Source organism: Oryzias latipes, chromosome 17 (genome assembly GCF_002234675.1).
Source record: "Oryzias latipes chromosome 17, ASM223467v1".
NCBI lineage: Eukaryota > Metazoa > Chordata > Actinopteri > Beloniformes > Adrianichthyidae > Oryzias > Oryzias latipes.
In genome coordinates this window covers 7,814,469-7,832,786 of record NC_019875.2, presented here as the reverse complement: position 1 = coordinate 7,832,786, position 18,318 = coordinate 7,814,469, and the positions used below count along the sequence as shown (strand labels likewise).

General features: G+C 38.1%; 1 protein-coding gene across 1 annotated transcript in view; it reads left to right on the top strand.

Moving 5' to 3' along the window:
- Positions 1-1,051: 1,051 nt before the first annotated feature.
- Positions 1,052-18,318, top strand: part of LOC101175682 (receptor-type tyrosine-protein phosphatase N2) — a 373,019-nt gene continuing 355,752 nt past the window's right edge. Inside the window, exons 1-2 of the mRNA XM_023965497.1 lie at positions 1,052-1,391; positions 14,321-14,371. Coding sequence (XP_023821265.1) covers positions 1,304-1,391; positions 14,321-14,371 — 139 coding nt within the window. The 5' untranslated portion in view covers positions 1,052-1,303. The remainder of the gene's footprint in view (positions 1,392-14,320; positions 14,372-18,318) is intronic.

Sequence of the window (18,318 nt, the reverse complement as noted above, 5' to 3'; positions counted from 1 at the left end):
AACATACAATTTATGATGCATCTTTTTGGACTGTGGGAGGAGGAGCCTTTTCAATGTGAGGCGAGAGCACTAACCACTACACCACAGTGCAACCCATACACATTATTTCCAATTTTTGTAAATCTAATATTTTGGCATTCGCTGAGTTTTAAATTAATATATTTTTGTACCAATAGAATTCCAGTAATTTATCAGTTGTGATAAAGATGTCATGCATGTCCTTTAGAACACTTTCAAACAGTATAAAACAAACTCTTGCATATAAACGTGTTTTCAAAGTTAAATTATAAAAAAAAAAATCACAATCACAATGAAGCATACAGGGATTTGCCAACATCAGCTAAATAAATAAATATATAAATAAATAAATAATATTCAGCACCACGGACAGCGCCATCTCCTCCAAAGGTTTAAGGTGGCATTTCAGATTTATAACCGTAACCCTTTCCTGACGACACTTGTAACCTCCACAGTGCTGAATCCGAGTGAAGGATGGAAACATTTGTCAAGACAAAAACAATAAGGTTGATTCCATATAAACCGTTTATCAACAATTGTCAGGAACTGGTGGTGTAGCACATCAATCCAGGATACCAGGCTTGGTGACAGAAACTTAAACCATTTAACAGATAAACTGACACATGACAAAACCATTGGAGCGAACAAAAAAAAGGGTGACAAAGCAGAACAGAGCAGAGCAGATGACATGACACTGAGGAACTGAAAACCAGACACTTAGATACATTAATTGTAATTAACTAAATGAACAACGTGAAGCTGGTGGGACAGACAGGGCAACTCAGAACATGATCAAAACAACATAAAAATCCAGACTAAACAGAACCGTTACAAATATAAAAGCATTGAAGACAAATGGAGTTTGAAAAAAAAAGTGATTAAACTGCAGTAAAGCTTTATTTAAATTATATTCCTCAAGTGTTTGTCTACTGAGATTTATAGTAACATTCTTTATTTTGTTGTTAACTTCTATTTAATCCGTCTGTTTGAGCTTCAGGAAAAGATTCATTTAATGTAGCCTTATTATAAGTAAATGTATTTTCCAAATTTCATTTTGTTACATATTTGAGTCTAGATGACTTTTATTTTGAAAAGCCTTCCTCCGTACGAGGATGCTGTGAGCGCTCGTGCCTCCCGTAGAAACGCCCTGCATCCTCTCTTCAGCTACAGCGTTCATCCTCCGTCTCGTTTTGCTCCCTAAGGCCTGAACCGTGAGGAAAACGAACCGAGCCCCGCTGGAGAAGATGGCCTTGTAAACAACCGAACAGAACCGAGCAGAACCGCCATGGACGCCTGGCTTTGCTCCTCCTTTCTCCGCCTCCTGCTCGTCGTTTCTGTGAGCCGCTTCCCGGTTTCTGCTAACAGGAGATTCGGTGAGTTCGTTACGGTTTCCTAGTGGTTTGGAAGCGCAGCCTCCGGGTCTGTTCTACAGTTTTTCTGCTGAGCTGCAGCTCCAGAATCCACTTGAACCTTCAGTGGTTGTGGTTCAAGATAACCATTGAGGCCGAAAACTGAATGACAGCAGCTGCACCTGAAAACCAACACTCATTAGAAAGGGAATTTCAATTAACTGAAATTTGTCAATTACGTCTGATGTACAAAAAAGAACAGCAATACACAATCTGAGGGAAAAAGTTTATTAAAAAATATATGATGTAAATTCAAAAAAGATTTACTAAAAAAACTATAAAAATAGAAAAAAAAAATCTTATTCAAATATTTCCAAACTAAAGACATCACATTATATATATAAAACTTACAACTTTAAAAAAGTTCAGCAATACAAAGTAAAAAATTTTTTTTTTAAGCATGTCACTAAGAAATACAAAAATTTCCCTCAAAAACCTTGCAATTGATAAGAACTTTTTGTTGATGATGGAGGACATGACAATTGCATCACTGATCATTTAAATTGTTGTGAATCAGTGGCTGGCATCTGGTTCAAAACTGTATGGCTAAATAGCTCCAATATTGCTCAACATTTTTGTTGCACCGGTAATGTTTGCTTGGGGCTGTCAGCTAGCAGGAGAGCACGTAAACAAATGGATGATTATGAGGGGGAAGGCCTAGTCCGCATTTACTGTTCTACCCACAACTCAGAGGTGAATTTTCAATAATCTATTACCGCTCTGCAGAGACTATGTCCTAGAAAATGACACAGATTTTTTGATTTTGGCTAAAAAACTGCATATTAATAGTTAAAAGATCACTGGGAATAATTTTAGAATAGTTTAAAAGATGATTAGAGTGGGACTTTAATGACAGACTTCAGGGCTTTGTAAGCCGGATGAGCACTGACATTCCTGTGAAAAATATCAAAAATCAGATTTCATGAACTATTTTCTTACACCTGTCAGCTCAAGCTGCAAGCCGCTGATCAGAAATGTAAACACATGTGTGTACGTTTGTGTGTGAGCTAACCGGAAGCTGCCGTTTCTGTCCTGCAGTGAGTCTATAAATAGCAGACGTCTAATATTCCCCCACTGACTTGAAATGAGGATCTTGCTGGAGGACTCGGTCAGAGATCTGTCTTAGACCAGGGGAGAAGGAGGACGACAAGCAGGGAGAAACTGGTGCTAGCGACCTGTTCGTATGGAGTCCCTCCTCTTCCTCCCCCTGCTCCCCTTCCTCCTTCCGTCAGATTACATAAGAAGAAGAGAGTATGGCTGCTGCAGACATGGCTACGGAGGCGAGCAGCCAAACATTACAGCCTGTTCTTCTGATCTTTACATCTCCTCGTAGTTCTATAGTAGGAGGTTATCTGTACTCTTAGAATGTGTGTTTAATTGATCCTGAAGTGGAATGAAGACACTGTAGGAAATGTACAAATCTGTGTGTAGTCACATTTTTCATTTATGTTTAAACCTCCTCTGCGGCTAAATGTGTATTTAACAGTACATTTATTTAAGACTTTACACTTAAACTCCATTGTTATGCCTTCTTTTAATTTATCAGCTGAAACTGGCTTCAGTAAAATCTAAAAATGTACAGATTAACCTGTAAGTAATGTTTAGATAAACAATTGTATGGTGGGTTATCAGTTAGAGACTCTTTTTCCAGAGGACTTACATTAGGGGCCATAAGGAAATATGGCATTCGTAAACTTAAAACGACAATGTACATCGGAAAACAACAGGGGTCAAAATAAAGGGGAAAACACCTAAAATTACAGGAGATATTTAGAAATAAGTTTTATATCATTAGAACAAAGAAAAAGCAGTGTGAAACAGTAATTCTATCATATTTTATATATATTTTTGATAGACAAACAGAAAGAAGGAACTCTAAAAATGCACAAATGACCACAATCCACAAAATAAAATAGGACAATTGAGGATCAAAAACCTTTTAAACACTTTAATTTCTTGACATTGTTTTCAAAGTAATAAAACAATTATTGATGAAATCAGACACATTATTTTAATGATAACTTAATGAAGTTGTGCTGCGTTCAGTGTTGAGGAAGCAAAACCAGACCAAAGTGAAGCCAGGTGGCAGTGTTTACTGCAGAAACACTATCAATCGGTGCAAAATATGCACTAAAAACCATTTTCAGACCTGAGTTTGTCATTTATCATTTCCCACACAGTCATTTTTATCAACAATAATACACATTTTACGCTTTTCAAGTCTTTTATAATATTTTCACTTTAAATGTTAATTCCTAACACATGAACTAAAATAACTCACGAAATATTAAAAAATCTACATATTCTCATTGAAGTTGTTAAGTTCACAGCATTTTTAGTTTCTCGCTCTGGTATAATGCTAAGAACAAATTCAACTAATCATTAACCTAGACCTGGAAGAGGTCATGCTGCTGTCACTGTCACCAACCATCATTGACATTTCATTTATTGGAGGCTGCATGGCTGCTCAGGTGGCTACCTGTTCATGTGCTGCATTAGATGGAAGATCAGTCTTCCTTCAGCTCCTGCTCAATCCTAATTTCCCATCTCCATGTACGGATATGCTCTGTGCAGTTTTATCCACAGTTTTGTTCAAACACACTTTTGTCCATCCTGCAAGTCAGCTGAAGTTTAAATTATAATTAAAAAACCTTACATTATCATGATGTTCAGCAGGTGTCTCTCTTTACTTTTATGGCCATTTTTTTCAAGCGACTATCACAGACAAGCATCAGGCTGCAGAGGAAAAAGCTCCAACCTGCAGCTGTTCTAAGCGTTTATTTCAGCCAAATGAGGCTCCTGCTGCTCTGCAGGGTCTGTTCAAGCTCAGCATGGCGTTTGACTCACTGGAGAGCCTCCAGCCAGCTTCTGGATATTTATGGTTTTCAACTGTTTCAGTACAACACCAGCTCATGTTCTGCAGCCACCTTTGATGCAGAAAAGGAAAAAATATTGGAGGATTTGTTTTTATTCAAAATATAATTTTGTTCTCTTCCCAATACAAAAACTGAATCTGAAGAATTTAAAAAGACACTTGTTTTGAAAGTTTGATTGTCTTAGTTTTTGTCCTTCAAGAAAAATAATCTTATTAATTAAGTTTTTCAATAGAAAAATAATTTTAGTTTAAGAAAAGATCTTAGAGACAAGATTTTTTTTCTTCTTAAAATAAGAATTCTTGTTAAGACAATTTTTCCTACACCATTGGCAGATCGTTTGCTTTATTTGAAGAAACTCTGCCAATGGAGTAAGAATTTTTTACTTAGTTCTGAGGGGCTTTTCTTGCAGTGCATCAAGTGATTCAAGCAAAGATTAAACTTTTATTACTAAACTGTATTTTCTTTTGATTTAAAAAAAATCTGTATTGTATTTTAGGAGTAAAGATAAACTCAAATCAAAACATAGATTACATAATGTTTTCTTATAACTAAATAAATGTAATTATTTTAAGCAACAAAGGCACTTATATATGGAGGACTGGAAGACACAAATTGAAATAAATATATATGCCATTAAAGAAACAGGAACAAAAGAAAACTAAAAAGTCTGAGACATTAACTGTTGTTGTCAAATGTGGCTCCAAAAGTTATGCTCATTTAAAGCAAGGGGGCTCATTCCGGTCGCGAGAGACATGTGGGTAGATCGCAGGTCATCAAAGATAAATAAACAAAACAAAAGAATATATATTTTTATAATCTGTCAGCGAATAATCATCATCCCCATGAATTATGTCACTTGATTGACATGCAGAACAGCCAATTTAACATCTTCTGTTGGATTCGTCACAGAACATGCATGTTTAACTACACTGAGCGCACATTCTTCCTGCCATTGGAAAGTTGCTACTGCGCCCGCTGTTTGCCAGGTCCAGCGCAATGTGCTACTCCAGCCCGCTGCCGGATTTAGTTAGGCCACGGCCGTGGCGTGCATCCTCAATTGGAAGCAATTGTACTCCTACTGTGTAGTTTTTGAGTCAATAGTACATAAACATAGCATTTATGACTGAATATATAGTTGAAGTTGTCAATTTTGAGGTTGTATAAACTTGACTTTGGTGCTTAATTCCTGGTCATCACTTGTATATCCTTGTCCTACATGTCCTGCACTGTCACCTCACAAAGACTTGTGTACTTTTATTGGTGTAGTTTATGAATAACTAGTACATAAACATTCCACTTTAGACTGAAATGCTGTATAAATTGTCAACTTTGAAGTTAAAATGAAATTGACTGATTTTTCCAGGGATCTGCTGCAGTCCGGCGGGGTAGATTAGAGCCTCCACCGCTCTGGTGCTCAGGGCTTGTTCCTGAGCTACCAGGACGAGTGCTTCAGTACTGTCCTGTAGGCCAACCCTTTCTAGCCATTGGTAGGACTTCTTGAAATCACCCACTTCAGTTATAGTCCGGTGTGTCCTCCAGAAAAGCATTCTCTGCTTTCCATTGCCCGAGACATTCACTGAGCATGTCAGTTGGCGCCTTGAACTTGATGTATTCTGGCATCTTGGATGTTTCATCCTAGATAGTGGCTTCCACGCTCACTAGTCCTAGGCTTCCTTCCTTGCGGCTAGCATAGAGTCTCAGGGTGCTGGATTTGGGATGGTGAGGAGCTTTCGTGTTTTAACATCCGTGGTCTGTATCTCTTCCTTTGGCCATCTTATTATTCCTGCAGGGTATCTGATAACTGGCAGTGCGTAGCTGTTTATTGCCCGGGTCTTATTTTTGCCATTGAGCTGGTTTCTCAGGACTTGCCTTACTCGTTGGAGGTATTTAGCTGTTGCAGCTTTCCTTGTTGCCTGCTCCAGGTTGCCATTTGCCTGTGGAATTCCAAGGTACTTGTAACTGTCCTCGATGTCTGCTAGGGCTGCACGATATGAGGAAAACCTGCGATATGCGATATTAGTGATCAATGTTGCGATAACGATAAATTTGCGGTAAATAAACAAATAGAAAAATAAACAAAAACATCATTCCCATTTCATTGCAACAGTTTAAAAATTATACTCCAAATGACCCTCATCGACATAGGGGACAATCATCTAACATAATAGACCTCCATCTGATTGGTCAACAATGGGAAGGAGTCCATCTGATTGGTCAAAGCATAAAGGGATTTATTTGATTCGTTAAATGCTTCAAGCTGCTAGAAGATTGTTTTAACACATTTTGGGTTTGCGATTTATTGCGATATTCGCCGTCTTTCGCGATATGCATATTGCAGAGCTGGATATTGCGATAACGATAAATTTGCGGTATATTGTGCAGGCCTAATGTCTGCTATTGTTCCTTCTGGGAGTGAGACCCCTTCTGTGTGGACTACCTTGCCTCTCTTTGTCACCATCCGGCTACATTTCTCGGGCCCAAATGACATCGCCATGTCAGTACTTTAGATCCTGGTGGTGTGATTAAGGGAGTCAATGTCATGCTCAAGAATCAAGAAGGAGCCTGTGCGTCCTTCGTTAGTTAAATTTTAGAGGTCCTGCAGCGCGATTTAGGCGTTGCTTCTTCCAGCAGAGGCCGGTTTCATCTCCCAGTCATTCATCTGGATAATAATTATTCTCACTGATTATCTTCCTCGGCGTATCAGGATTTTTTTCCCCGGCTGCCTCTGAGTCAGCTGATGCCATTTTTTCATGCAGCGGCACAAATTCCACTTGGTAGCAATTCAGGAACTGGTGCAACCAGCTGTTGCTTGCTGTTAAATATTCTTAAGCAGCCGGCAAGGAAACCGATGGGCTAGCTTGCTATTCATCACTTCCCCCCTTTCTTATATATGTTTGCAGAACCTTCCTTGGATGCAAAAGTCTCAAACAAGCATCTTGAGTTGTCTGAGCTTTTGTGATGAACCGGAGGAGTCACGTGACTAAAAAGCAATCTGCGAATACGTGAAACGTGAATAAGCGGGGGAACACTTTAATGGCAAAAGTAGAAACAAAAGTAAAACAATATGAAAATTGTGTGACTTTTAGGGTATAGTGTAAATTTAGACTTTACATTTATTTCCTTGTATGTATTCTAAACAAATTGTAAATAAAGTTTCAAAGTGTGTATTCTGCCCAAACAGTATTATGTAATTTTGGCTTCCAGCATTTAAATTGTCTTAAGCTTCTATGTCTTCTTGTGTACTTTTGGGCTTCTCATGCTGCTTTGCAGAAGTTTTGTCTAAACTCCAGTGCCTCATAGTTGCCAGAACGAAACGTTATTTGTCATAAACTGCAATTTGACCACAAACCCAGTGATCAATGGCTGTCTTCCTTTGAAAATGTAAACAAATTGAGGCGTGGGTGTTTTTCCATTTAATGACGTGAAAAGAGAAACAAAATGAATATCCTGGAAACATGTCTTCACTGGAGTCATACAGCAGCTTTCCTTGTAATTTCTTGAGGATTGATGTTCGCTAATTTATTTGAACTTGTTTAGTAAATTTGATGACAGACAGGACTGGCCATGAGCTGCATTGCACCCTAGACGAAAAGGGATTTTGACAACCCCCACCTGCTCCCCCAACACCACCACTACCCCACATCCCACAACCACCATCCTGAAGAGAAACAACATAACTAACTTGATTATGTTACAATAAGTATTGATTTTCTTAAGCAGTACAAACTGTCTTTAAGGGGATTGCATCAACCATGTTCTTAGAGATCGAGATATTCTTTATTGATCCCACGTTGGGGAAATTAAATTACTACTGCAGTTCAGTGCAAAAAATGAAGAAAAAAAATCCTCTCCCCATTAGCTAACTTTCTAAAGAAATAATGGTGATGACAACTCCAATGTTTGATGCAGGTTTATCAGAGGAGGAAACCAGTTTGCTCATCACAGGTTTGCTGTTTGACTAAGGATGTGTGAAGGTCTCATCTGTACAGTCAAATCAACAGCTGTGTTTTCATAAATGTTGTGTGATGAGGAGATACAGCCACTGCCCCTTTTTTATCCTTGGAGTGTTGCCATGGTAACAGCCTCCCATGACATTTTGGCTTGTGTACTTAACCCTTTTCTTAAAAAAAATCCTTGGTGTTGAGAATACCTTTTATACTTTTTCTATGATTAAAATAATCTGTATTATTCTGTTATAACAATGCACATCCTGTATAATTTGTAACGTTTCTACAACACAAGTGTTGAGATTCTCATTCCACCTAAGTTGTTTGTTGCAATATTAGTGCTGGACTTGTGGTTTCTTGAACATACTGTTCTGCAGTGTTCTTGACGTATTGTTCAATTACAAAGCATCCTGACTACTATGATTAAACACAGTTTAAAAAAATAAAGCTCTAAGTCCATCACACTTCTGTATTATCAAACTGTCCTATGAGGAAGAAATACTGACTGACAATCAATTTCTCACGTTTGTACAAGTGAAATAGACAACAGGAGGACATAATAGGCGATCAGCTAGATGTCTCTAATAAAGAAATGGTTTTGCAAGTGGTGACCACAGATAACTTCTCCGTCCTTAGGATTTCTGGCTGACTTTTTTTGTGATTTTTGAGTCACCAAAACACAAAGACAGTGACAAAAAAAGAGTTGTCACCCCTTCGGCACTAGTAGGCAGTGTCTCAAGAAGGTTTGCTGTGTCGGTGAGATAGTGTGAGGGCATGGAGACGCTACCAGAGACAGGGCACCAGGAGATGTGGATGCTTTGTAAAACATTTATTAAAGAATATTGGAATATTTCTCAACATAGAGTTTTTTTTTAAATCAGAGCAACTGACTGTGCCTTACTTTATAATGCACATTAGGAGTATAACTCTGTCACACTGTGCCTTAAAACAAGGAGCCTGTGCGTCCTCCTTCTTTGGTTAAATGTCAAAGGTCCTGCAGCGCGATTTAAGCGTTGCTTCGTCCAGAAGAGGCCGGTTTCATCCCCCATTCATTTACCTGGATGATAATTATTCTCCACGATTATCTTCTTACAATACATAACAGTGCAAAGATTAAAAACATTCATAATCATTATAAAATTTACTTTAAAAGAAAGGAAAGAAAAATTAAATTACAAAGAGGTGTCAATAAGGACCCTTCAGTTATATGCACAGCTAAACATGAATGTTTTGAGTTTAGATTTGAACATTACCACCGTAGTGGTAAGCTTTTAGCTGCATATGACTGAAACGCTGATTCCCCTTGCTTAGTCCTGACTCTGGGCGCCCGCAGGAGGCCGGTCCCTGAGGTCCTCCCACAGAGTCAGAGATGGTCAGCCAATCACATAATGTGACGTCAGCACTAGTCGAAAGACCCCAAATGGTTGTTGCAGGCCGAATGGTTATGGTACCTACACCGGTCCCTGAGGTCATTAGAGTCCGAGATGGTACATATGGCACTAACATGTCAGAGATGTATTTTGGTGCAAGGCCATGATAAGACTTGTAAACAAACAGAGATGCTTTAAAGTCTACAGTAAGCCAGTGCAGAGAGCTGAGCACAGTACTGATGTGATGGTACTTCCTGGTTCTATAGGACTCGAGCAGCAGCGTTTTGGATACACTAATGCTGTTTTACAGCTCGTTTTGGGAGGCCAGTGAGCAGGCCGTTACAGTAGTCTAACCTACTGGAGACAGATGCATGAATAATAATCTCCAGGTCTGGCTTTGTTTTTATTTCACCCTCTTGGGGTATTGAGGGACATTGAGCCTTCAAAGTGGATCACATAGACACAGAAACACCCGGAAGGAAGCTCTCTGACGGAGCAGGAGAGAAAACACAGGAGAATCTTTGAACGATCCCATGAACCCTGAATGGAGACGTGATTAACGATGTTTTAGCCCAGTTGAAATTTCAGAATAAAAACAGTTCCTTTGTAGATATACCGGTACTTCCGTTTTGAGTTACAGTGTTGCGACTTATTTTGTTGTGTTGTGAGCTATTGTGTTGTGTTGGGAGTTATTGTGCTGTGTTGTGAATTAAAGTGTTATGTTGTGAGTTAAAGTGTTGTGTTGTGAGTTAAAGTTTTGAGTTGTTAGTTATTGTGTTGTTGTTATTTATTGTGTTGTTGGGAGTTATTGTGCTGTGTTGTGAATTAAAGTGTTGTGTTGTGAGTTAAAGTGTTGTGTTGTGAGTTAAAGTTTTGAGTTGTTAGTTGTTGTGTTGTTGTTAGTTATTGTGTTGTTGTGAGTTATTGTGTTGTGTTGTGATTTAAAGTTTTGTGTTGTGAGTTGAAGTGTTTTGTTGTGAGTTAAAGTGTTGTGTTGTGAGTTAAAGTTTTGTGTTGTTAGTTATTGTGTTGTTGTTAGTTATTGTGTTGTGAGCTATTGTGTTGTGTTGGGAGTTATTGTGTTGCGAGTTGTGATTTGTTGTGTTGTGAGTTATTGTTTTGTGAGTTATTGTGTTGTTAGTTAAATGTTGTGTTGTGAGCTAGAGTTTTGAGTTGTTAGTTATTGTGTTGTTGTGAGTTATTGTGTTGTGTTGTGAGCTATTGTGTTGTGTTGGGAGTTATTGTGTTGAGAGTTGTGATTTGTTGTGTTGTGAGTTATTGTGTTGTGTTGGGAGTTATTGTGTTGTGAGTTAAAGTGTTGTGTTGTGAGTGAAAGTTTTGAGTTGTTAGTTCATGTGTTGTTGTTAGTTATTGTGTTGTCGTGAGTTATAGTGTTGTGTTTTGAGCTATTGTGTTGTGTTGGTAGTTATTGTGTTGCGATTTGTGATTTGTTGTGTTGTTTTGGGGGTTATTGTGTTGTGTTGTGAGTTAAAGTATTGTGTTGTGAGTTAAAGTTTTGAGTTGTTAGTTATTGTGTTGTTGTTAGTTATTGTGTTGTTGTGAGTTATTGTGTTGTGTTGTGTTGGGAGTTATTGTGCTGTGTTGTGAATTAAAGTGTTGTGTTGTGAGTTAAAGTTTTGAGTTGTTAGTTATTGTGTTGTTGTTAGTTATTGTGTTGTTGTGAGTTATTGTGTTGTGTTGTGAATTAAAGTGTTGTGTTGTGAGTTGATGTGTTGTGTTGTGAGTTAAAGTTTTGAGTTGTTAGTTATTGTGTTGTTGTTAGTTATTGTGTTGTTGTGAGTTATTGTGTTGTGTTGTGAATTAAAGTGTTGTGTTGTGAGTTGAAGTGTTGTGAGTTAAAGTGTTGTGTTGTGAGTTAGAGTTTTGAATTGTTAGTTATTGTGTTGTTGTTAGTTATTGTGTTGTGAGCTATTGTGTTGTGTTGGGAGTTATTGTGTTGCGAGTTGTAATTTGTTGTGTTGTGTTGGGAGTTATTGTGTTGTGTTGTGAGTTAAAGTGTTGTGTCGTGAGTTAAAGTGTTGTGAGTTAAAGTGTTGTGTTGTGAGTTAGAGTTTTGAATTGTTAGTTATTGTGTTGTTGTTAGTTGTTGTGTTGTTGTGAGTTATTGTGTTGTGTTGTGAGCTATTGTGTTGTGTTGGGAGTTATTGTGCTGTGTTGTGAATTAAAGTGTTGTGTTGTGAGTTAAAGTGTTGTGTTGTGAGTTAGAGTTTTGAATTGTTAGTTATTGTGTTGTTGTCAGTTATTGTGTTGTGAGCTATTGTGTTGTGTTGGGAGTTATTGTGTTGCGAGTTGTGATTTGTTGTGTTGTGTTGGGAGTTATTGTGTTGTGTTGTGAGTTATTGTGTTGTGAGTTAAATGTTGTGAGTTAGAGTTTTGAGTTGTTAGTTATTGTGTTGTTGTGAGTTATTGTGTTGTGTTGTGAGCTATTTTGTTGTGTTGGGAGTTATTGTGTTGTGTTGGGAGTTATTGTGTTGTGTTGTGAGTTAAAGTGTTGTGTTGTGAGTGAAAAATTTTAATTGTTAGTTATTGTGTTGTTGTTAGTTATTGTGTTGTCGTGAGTTATTGTATTGTGTTGAGAGCTATTGTGTTGTGAGTTATTGTGTTGCGAGTTGTGATTTGTTGTGTTGTGAGTTATTGTGTTGTGTTGTGAGTTAAAGTGTTGTGTTGTGAGTTAGAGTTTTGAGTTGTTAGTTATTGTGTTGTTGTTAGTTATTGTGTTGTGTTGTGAGCTATTGTGTTGTGTTGTGAGTTATTGTGTTGCGAGTCGTGATTTGTTGTGTTGTGTTGTGAGTTATTGTTTTGTGTTGTGAGATGTTATGTTGTGAGTGATTGTGTTGTGAGTTATTGTGTTTTGTAGTGAGTTGAAGTTTTTAGTTGTGAGTTATTGTGTTGTTGTGAGTTATTGTGTTGTGTTGTGAGCTATTGTGTTGTGTAGTGAGTTATTGTGTTGTGTTGTGAGTGAAGTTTTGTGTTGTGAGTTATTGTGCTGATGTGGGTTATTGTGTTGTGTTGTGACGAATGGTAGTATGTTCTTTTGTGTTGTGTTTTGACCTTTCTGGGCCTCCGTACGTTTTAGATCACAAATAAGATTTTTTTTCAAACAATGTTTTTGTTTGGTCATGATTCACTATGATTTGAAAAAAAGAAAACTACAACTCAGAAATGCAATTTACAGCTTAAGTTCTTTATCAAATCATATCAAAATCATCAAATCAAACTTTAATTGTATAGCATTTTTCCTATAAAGCACAACACAAAGTGCTTTTATACTCTTATTATCTGAATAGAACAAGTCTGGGACAATTGCAATGTTCAGAATCTGCTGAAACATATGTATATAAAAAACACATGTACATACATAGATTTACAATCACATTTATTTTATTATTGTTATATTATACAATAGTACAATATTCATTACTGTAATGTATTACTTTAATATTTTTAAGGCATTCAAACTTGTTTCCTTTTAATGAGCACCATTGAGCTGTCATTTTCTTTGAATTAGTGAAGCAACCACTCGACTAGGTTCAATTTGCATCTCTAAAAACAGTAACATGAGTTCAGATATTGTGGGTTTATCTTGTTGCACAGTTGCTTCACATTCATTAGAAATTACAATAATACTTTACTTTTTTTATTGTGTGCAGAACAAAAATATATTTGCTTCCTAATCGCAAAGGAGCTTGATAGGACTTGTGTAAAAATGTTTTTTGTGGTACCAATTGTTTTCTTAGTACTTAACAGCAAAAACATGGCTGGCTGTCCTGCTGTCCTTGAGCAGCATCTAATGCTGTTGTGATGCATCATCCTCCATCATCAGCCAGGGTTAATTCAGGATGACTGTGAGCTGTTTCTGCCCACAGCTGACAAGCTATAAACGAAACAAAAAAATCCCACCAAAAACACGAGCTGACGTCTTCCTGAACCAGTTGATGACGTACTGTAGATTGAAAATAGAACTTTAGGTGCAGCATCTTAAAATGCATTAGTTTAGTCACTGTGTTTACTGGGTCAGAGAGTTTAAACAGCTTCTTTAAATGCAGCTTAAGTGGGTTCATAAACAATTATAATTTGAAATAAAAGACAGCATTTTCTGGAAAGAAAAAAAAGGAGGGAAACTGGATTGGGAAAAAACTCTTTTTAAAAGAGGTTTGACTACTGCAAGTAAAGATGTAAAGGTTTCTGAGGTCACAAGAGTCATTGGTTTGTATTGTGTTCATCTGCAATATCGTTTCCATCTCTTGAATTTCCATGAGTTTACTTAACCTTGATATTTTAAATGTGTAATGCACAAAAAACCAAACGTTTAGACATTGTTTAGCAGCTGAGGATTTGTGAGTCACCTTTCATTTAAAAGGGCACACTGTCCGTTTAGTTGTGGTCAAATGAACGATAAAATGTTTATTTTATTAAAAATGTGCCCTTATTAAAACATTCTTGGAGAATAAAACTACAGTAGTGAATATATCATTTGAAACCAGACTGTAAGTAAAAATGAGAAACTTACAATCAACGTGGAACAAGTCACCCAGTGGTAACAGTGTGAACTGACATGGGTACCTTTAGATTTCAAATTTGCCTCCTACAGGAAGTCATATTTGAAGCACTGTTTCCTGTTGCCATCAGGGGTCAACCTGTTAACGCTTTCGTTGTTTTTGTGCTTTTATTACTGACAGGTTGCCTGTTTGACAACAATCTGTGCACGTCGTACGAAGTCTGTATGAACGGTGAGTTATCAAACCTGCATTCCTGCCTTATACAGGTTTTTTGGACATGCACTGGCACCACAAGTATTTGATTAAAACTGTGACTAAATTGGAGTAAATATAACAAACAACGCAGTTTAGAGCAGTTTCTGAAACATGTGAAGCCACAAAACTTTAAATGATCTTTTTTTCTAAGTTTTCATGCTGTACTTTTTGTTTCATATTAATCTTCAGTGTTTCTGCTAGTCCCATGTGATTTGAATTTCCACTCTGATTGCCATGAGGTTGCATCAACTTCCAGCAGCGATAAGCCGCAGACTGCCTGTCCAGCTTGCTGTCAGCTCTGACTGTCCCTGCATGCTCTTGTATTGGTTGATGTGCAGCTGAGCAGCAGCTCTGACGGCCTGAGTTGGACACATGATGGTGAAAAACGACAGTGATCTAGCTTGGTGAGGTGCTGTACTCTCCCAATTTCTCCTTTGATTTTCTTGAGTTAAATTTAGAAGGACATGAGACTGCTTGTGGGTTTTTAGCAGCAGGTGATATAATGACGGAGTGACTCGGAAGATCTTCTTCTGTCATGAAGCCTAAAGTTAACAGTGGGCCTTATCTAGGCTCATTATCAGTGAGGCTGCAGTTGATCCTCTCTGCTTCTGCTGAAATTAGGTCAGGATGAGAATGAAACCGTGTATTTCCTTTAAAAAAAAAAATCAACATTTATTCCTGAAATATTATATTTCAAGTTTTCTAAATTGTTTCTCTTTTCACCCATTTAACAAATTGGAGGGCAAAACGTTTTTTGCATCAAGCTGTAAATTATTCACTGAATAAATGTTGGAAAATGATTAAAGTTCAATATTTAGTATTTTATAGTGTAGAATATGTTTGAAGTTAAAGGTCCTCTCCAACCTTTTTCAGGCCACGGACTGGTTTAATGTCATTCAATATTTTCACGGACCGTTCCGAACGGGGCCAAAGTTTGTTTTTTTTAAGCGTCCAGTTTCTGAAAAATCTATTTTTCCAATTAAAATGCTGCTACATGGCTGCAGGGTGGCGCAGTGGTTAGCGCTCTTGACTCACAGCAAGAAGGCCCTTAGTTCAAGTCCCGGTGTGGGTACCGGATCAACTCGGGCTGCCGGATGTTCTCGGGCTCCTTTGACCAATGATGACGTCACACTATTTGATTGGCTGTAAGTTGCCACGACCAATGAGTGAACGTCCCAAAGGATCAATCTAAGCAATTTCAAGCCATTCTTTTTCATGTAATGAAGTGAGTGAAAGTAAAAACAGAGCTCTTTATGAAATGACGACGTCGCTAAGTAGTAAAATCGCTCGCTAAGTAGTTTTTCCAACTAGTGTTACCGTAGGGTGACGTCGAAGGACCCCCGAAGGACCCCGAGAACATCTGGCAGCCCGAGTCGATCCGGTACCCACACCGGCTGGGGGACCTGAACCAGAACATCAATGGGGGACCTTTCTGTGTGGAGTTCGCATGTTCTCCCCATGCATGCGTAGGTTTTCTCCGGGGACTCCGAGTTCCTCCCAAAGTCCGAAAACATGCTTCATAGGTTTTTTGGTTACTCTAAATTGTCCCTAGGTGTGCATGAGTGTGTGATTGTGGCCCTGTGACAGAGTGGCGACTTGTCCAGGATGTCCCCCTGCCCCCCTGTCACCCACAAGTGGCCGATAGGCTCCGGCAGCCCCGTGACCCGAAAGTGAACAATGGATTAGAAGATAAATGAATGAATATTTTCATCCAGATTCCATGTTATTTCTCTCTCACTCACTTTCTCTCGCATTTTCAAGGGTCTCCAAAACTATGTTTTTCTGCATAATTCACATAGCTGCACTTTTCTGCTTTTTTTTTTTTTTCTGGTGTGTCTTCTTTCACGTCCACACTTCCCTCCTTACCGTTCTCGTGCTGTCCTCTCCTATGGTCTCTTAACCAAAGTCACGCAACAATACATTAGGCACACCGCACCATTGGGCGCACCGTACATTTTGGAGAAAAGTTACGACTTTTAAGTGCCCCTTATGGTCGTGAAAATCCAGTATGTGGTCACCTACAAACAAGCAATATTTCTGGCTCTCACAGATCTGTAATTTCTTCTGTAAGAGGATCCTCTGTCTCCCACTCATTACCTGTGTTAAGGGCACCTGTTTAACCCTTGTGCTATCTTAGATGACCCCACCCTTACATTGACTTGTTCTTCCTACCATGACAAAGGTGGATAAAGGTGGAAAGATTTCATGTAATCCATGGAGACCAGTGAAGATCACAAATCATTGAAGAAAAAAGGTTCAGAGCACTGTCTAGTGGGTCTAGATGACCCAACTCCCAATGTTAAAGTGCCTGGGATAGCACAAGGTTTAAACCTGTTATCTACTGTATATAAAAACACCTGTCCACAACCTCAAACAGTCACACTCTAAACTCCACTATGATCACGACCAAAGAGCTGTCTAAGCACACCAGAAACCAAATTGTTGACCTGCACCAGACTGGGAAGACTGAATTTGTAATAGGCAAGCAGCTTGGTGCCAAGAAATCAACTGTTGGAACAATCATTAGGAAATGGAAGACATACAAGACCATTGACAATCTCCCTCCATCTGGGGCCCCCTGCAAGATAGTTCATTAGTGAAAATCGCCTCTGATTTATGGGTTGAACTAATGGCGCCACTTGGCCATTAGTTCCCTCAACGCCAATGCGAAAGGCTTGGAGGAGGGAGCTTGTGGCCCACACAGCAGATTTTCTAGATCACAATTAAGCTCTTTTTCAAACTGCATTTTTTCATCTGCTCCTGATTCACAATGATTTAAATATAGTAATAACGTATTTTCCGGACTATAAGTCGCACCGGAGTATAAGTCGCACCAGCCCAAAAAAGCATTATAAAGTAGAAAAAAAACACAGATAAGTCGCACTGGACTATAAGTCGCATTTTAACTTTCACAACCTTATATGACACAATCATAGCAGACTGTTTATCTAATAATTTCACAGTAATTTTTTCTCAAACTTATTTATTTATTCTTTTCATGAAGCATCATTGGCCAACTAATACTCTGTTTTCATCCTGTATTTGTAGAAACAGTTTTCACTTTTATTGCATTTCTGAATCTATGAAATCATTGGAAAATAGAATATTATGTTTTTAGCCTTCAAGCCTTCAGCCTTTGCTGATTCTCTGAGTCACTTAACATACTCTTAACACTTAACATACCTCATACATCAAATTGACCCAGGAACATCATCTCTGTTCCTCACAAATGAATATAACAGGAGGGTTAACAATGTATTTATTTCAATTTATTTCTGATATAAGTCGCTGCGGAGTATAAGTCGCACCCCTTGCCAAACTATGAAAAAAAGGGCGACTTATAGTCCGGAAAATACGGTACTCAGAAATGGCATTTTTAGCTAAATTTTTCTAATATATCCTTTGTCATCAGAAAAATGCCACGAGAACATGTTAAAAACACCATCAGAGTGGGTCTTTATTGACTGTACTTGTCAGCCTGGCCCTCACGTCTTCCTGCTTTTTCTTCTTCTTGCGCTTCAAATTAAGCATTAAACTCTAGGAAATTCCCATTTTCATAAATCTGATTTTCTGGATAATGGATATGTTTTTTGTGTTTGTTTTAACTTCATGTTATTATATTTCTAATGGTTCGTTTCATGCACGTTTTTGTTTTAATCATCAATTAATTATTATTGAAGTAATTTGTGCTTTAATAAAAATAAGAAATAATGGTGGTTTTACACATTTGTACTAAATCCTCACTTCCTGATTATATTTCTATGTATATTTCAGTTTTTTTATACCTGTGTATTCTGTCAGGTGTAGGGATGGATACCCCGGTATTGAATGAGCCCCGGGGCTACATTCTTCAAGACCACAGTATCGTTAAGATCTGACCTCAACGGTTCTGTTATCGGTACTGGAGAAGTCGCTTTTTGTGT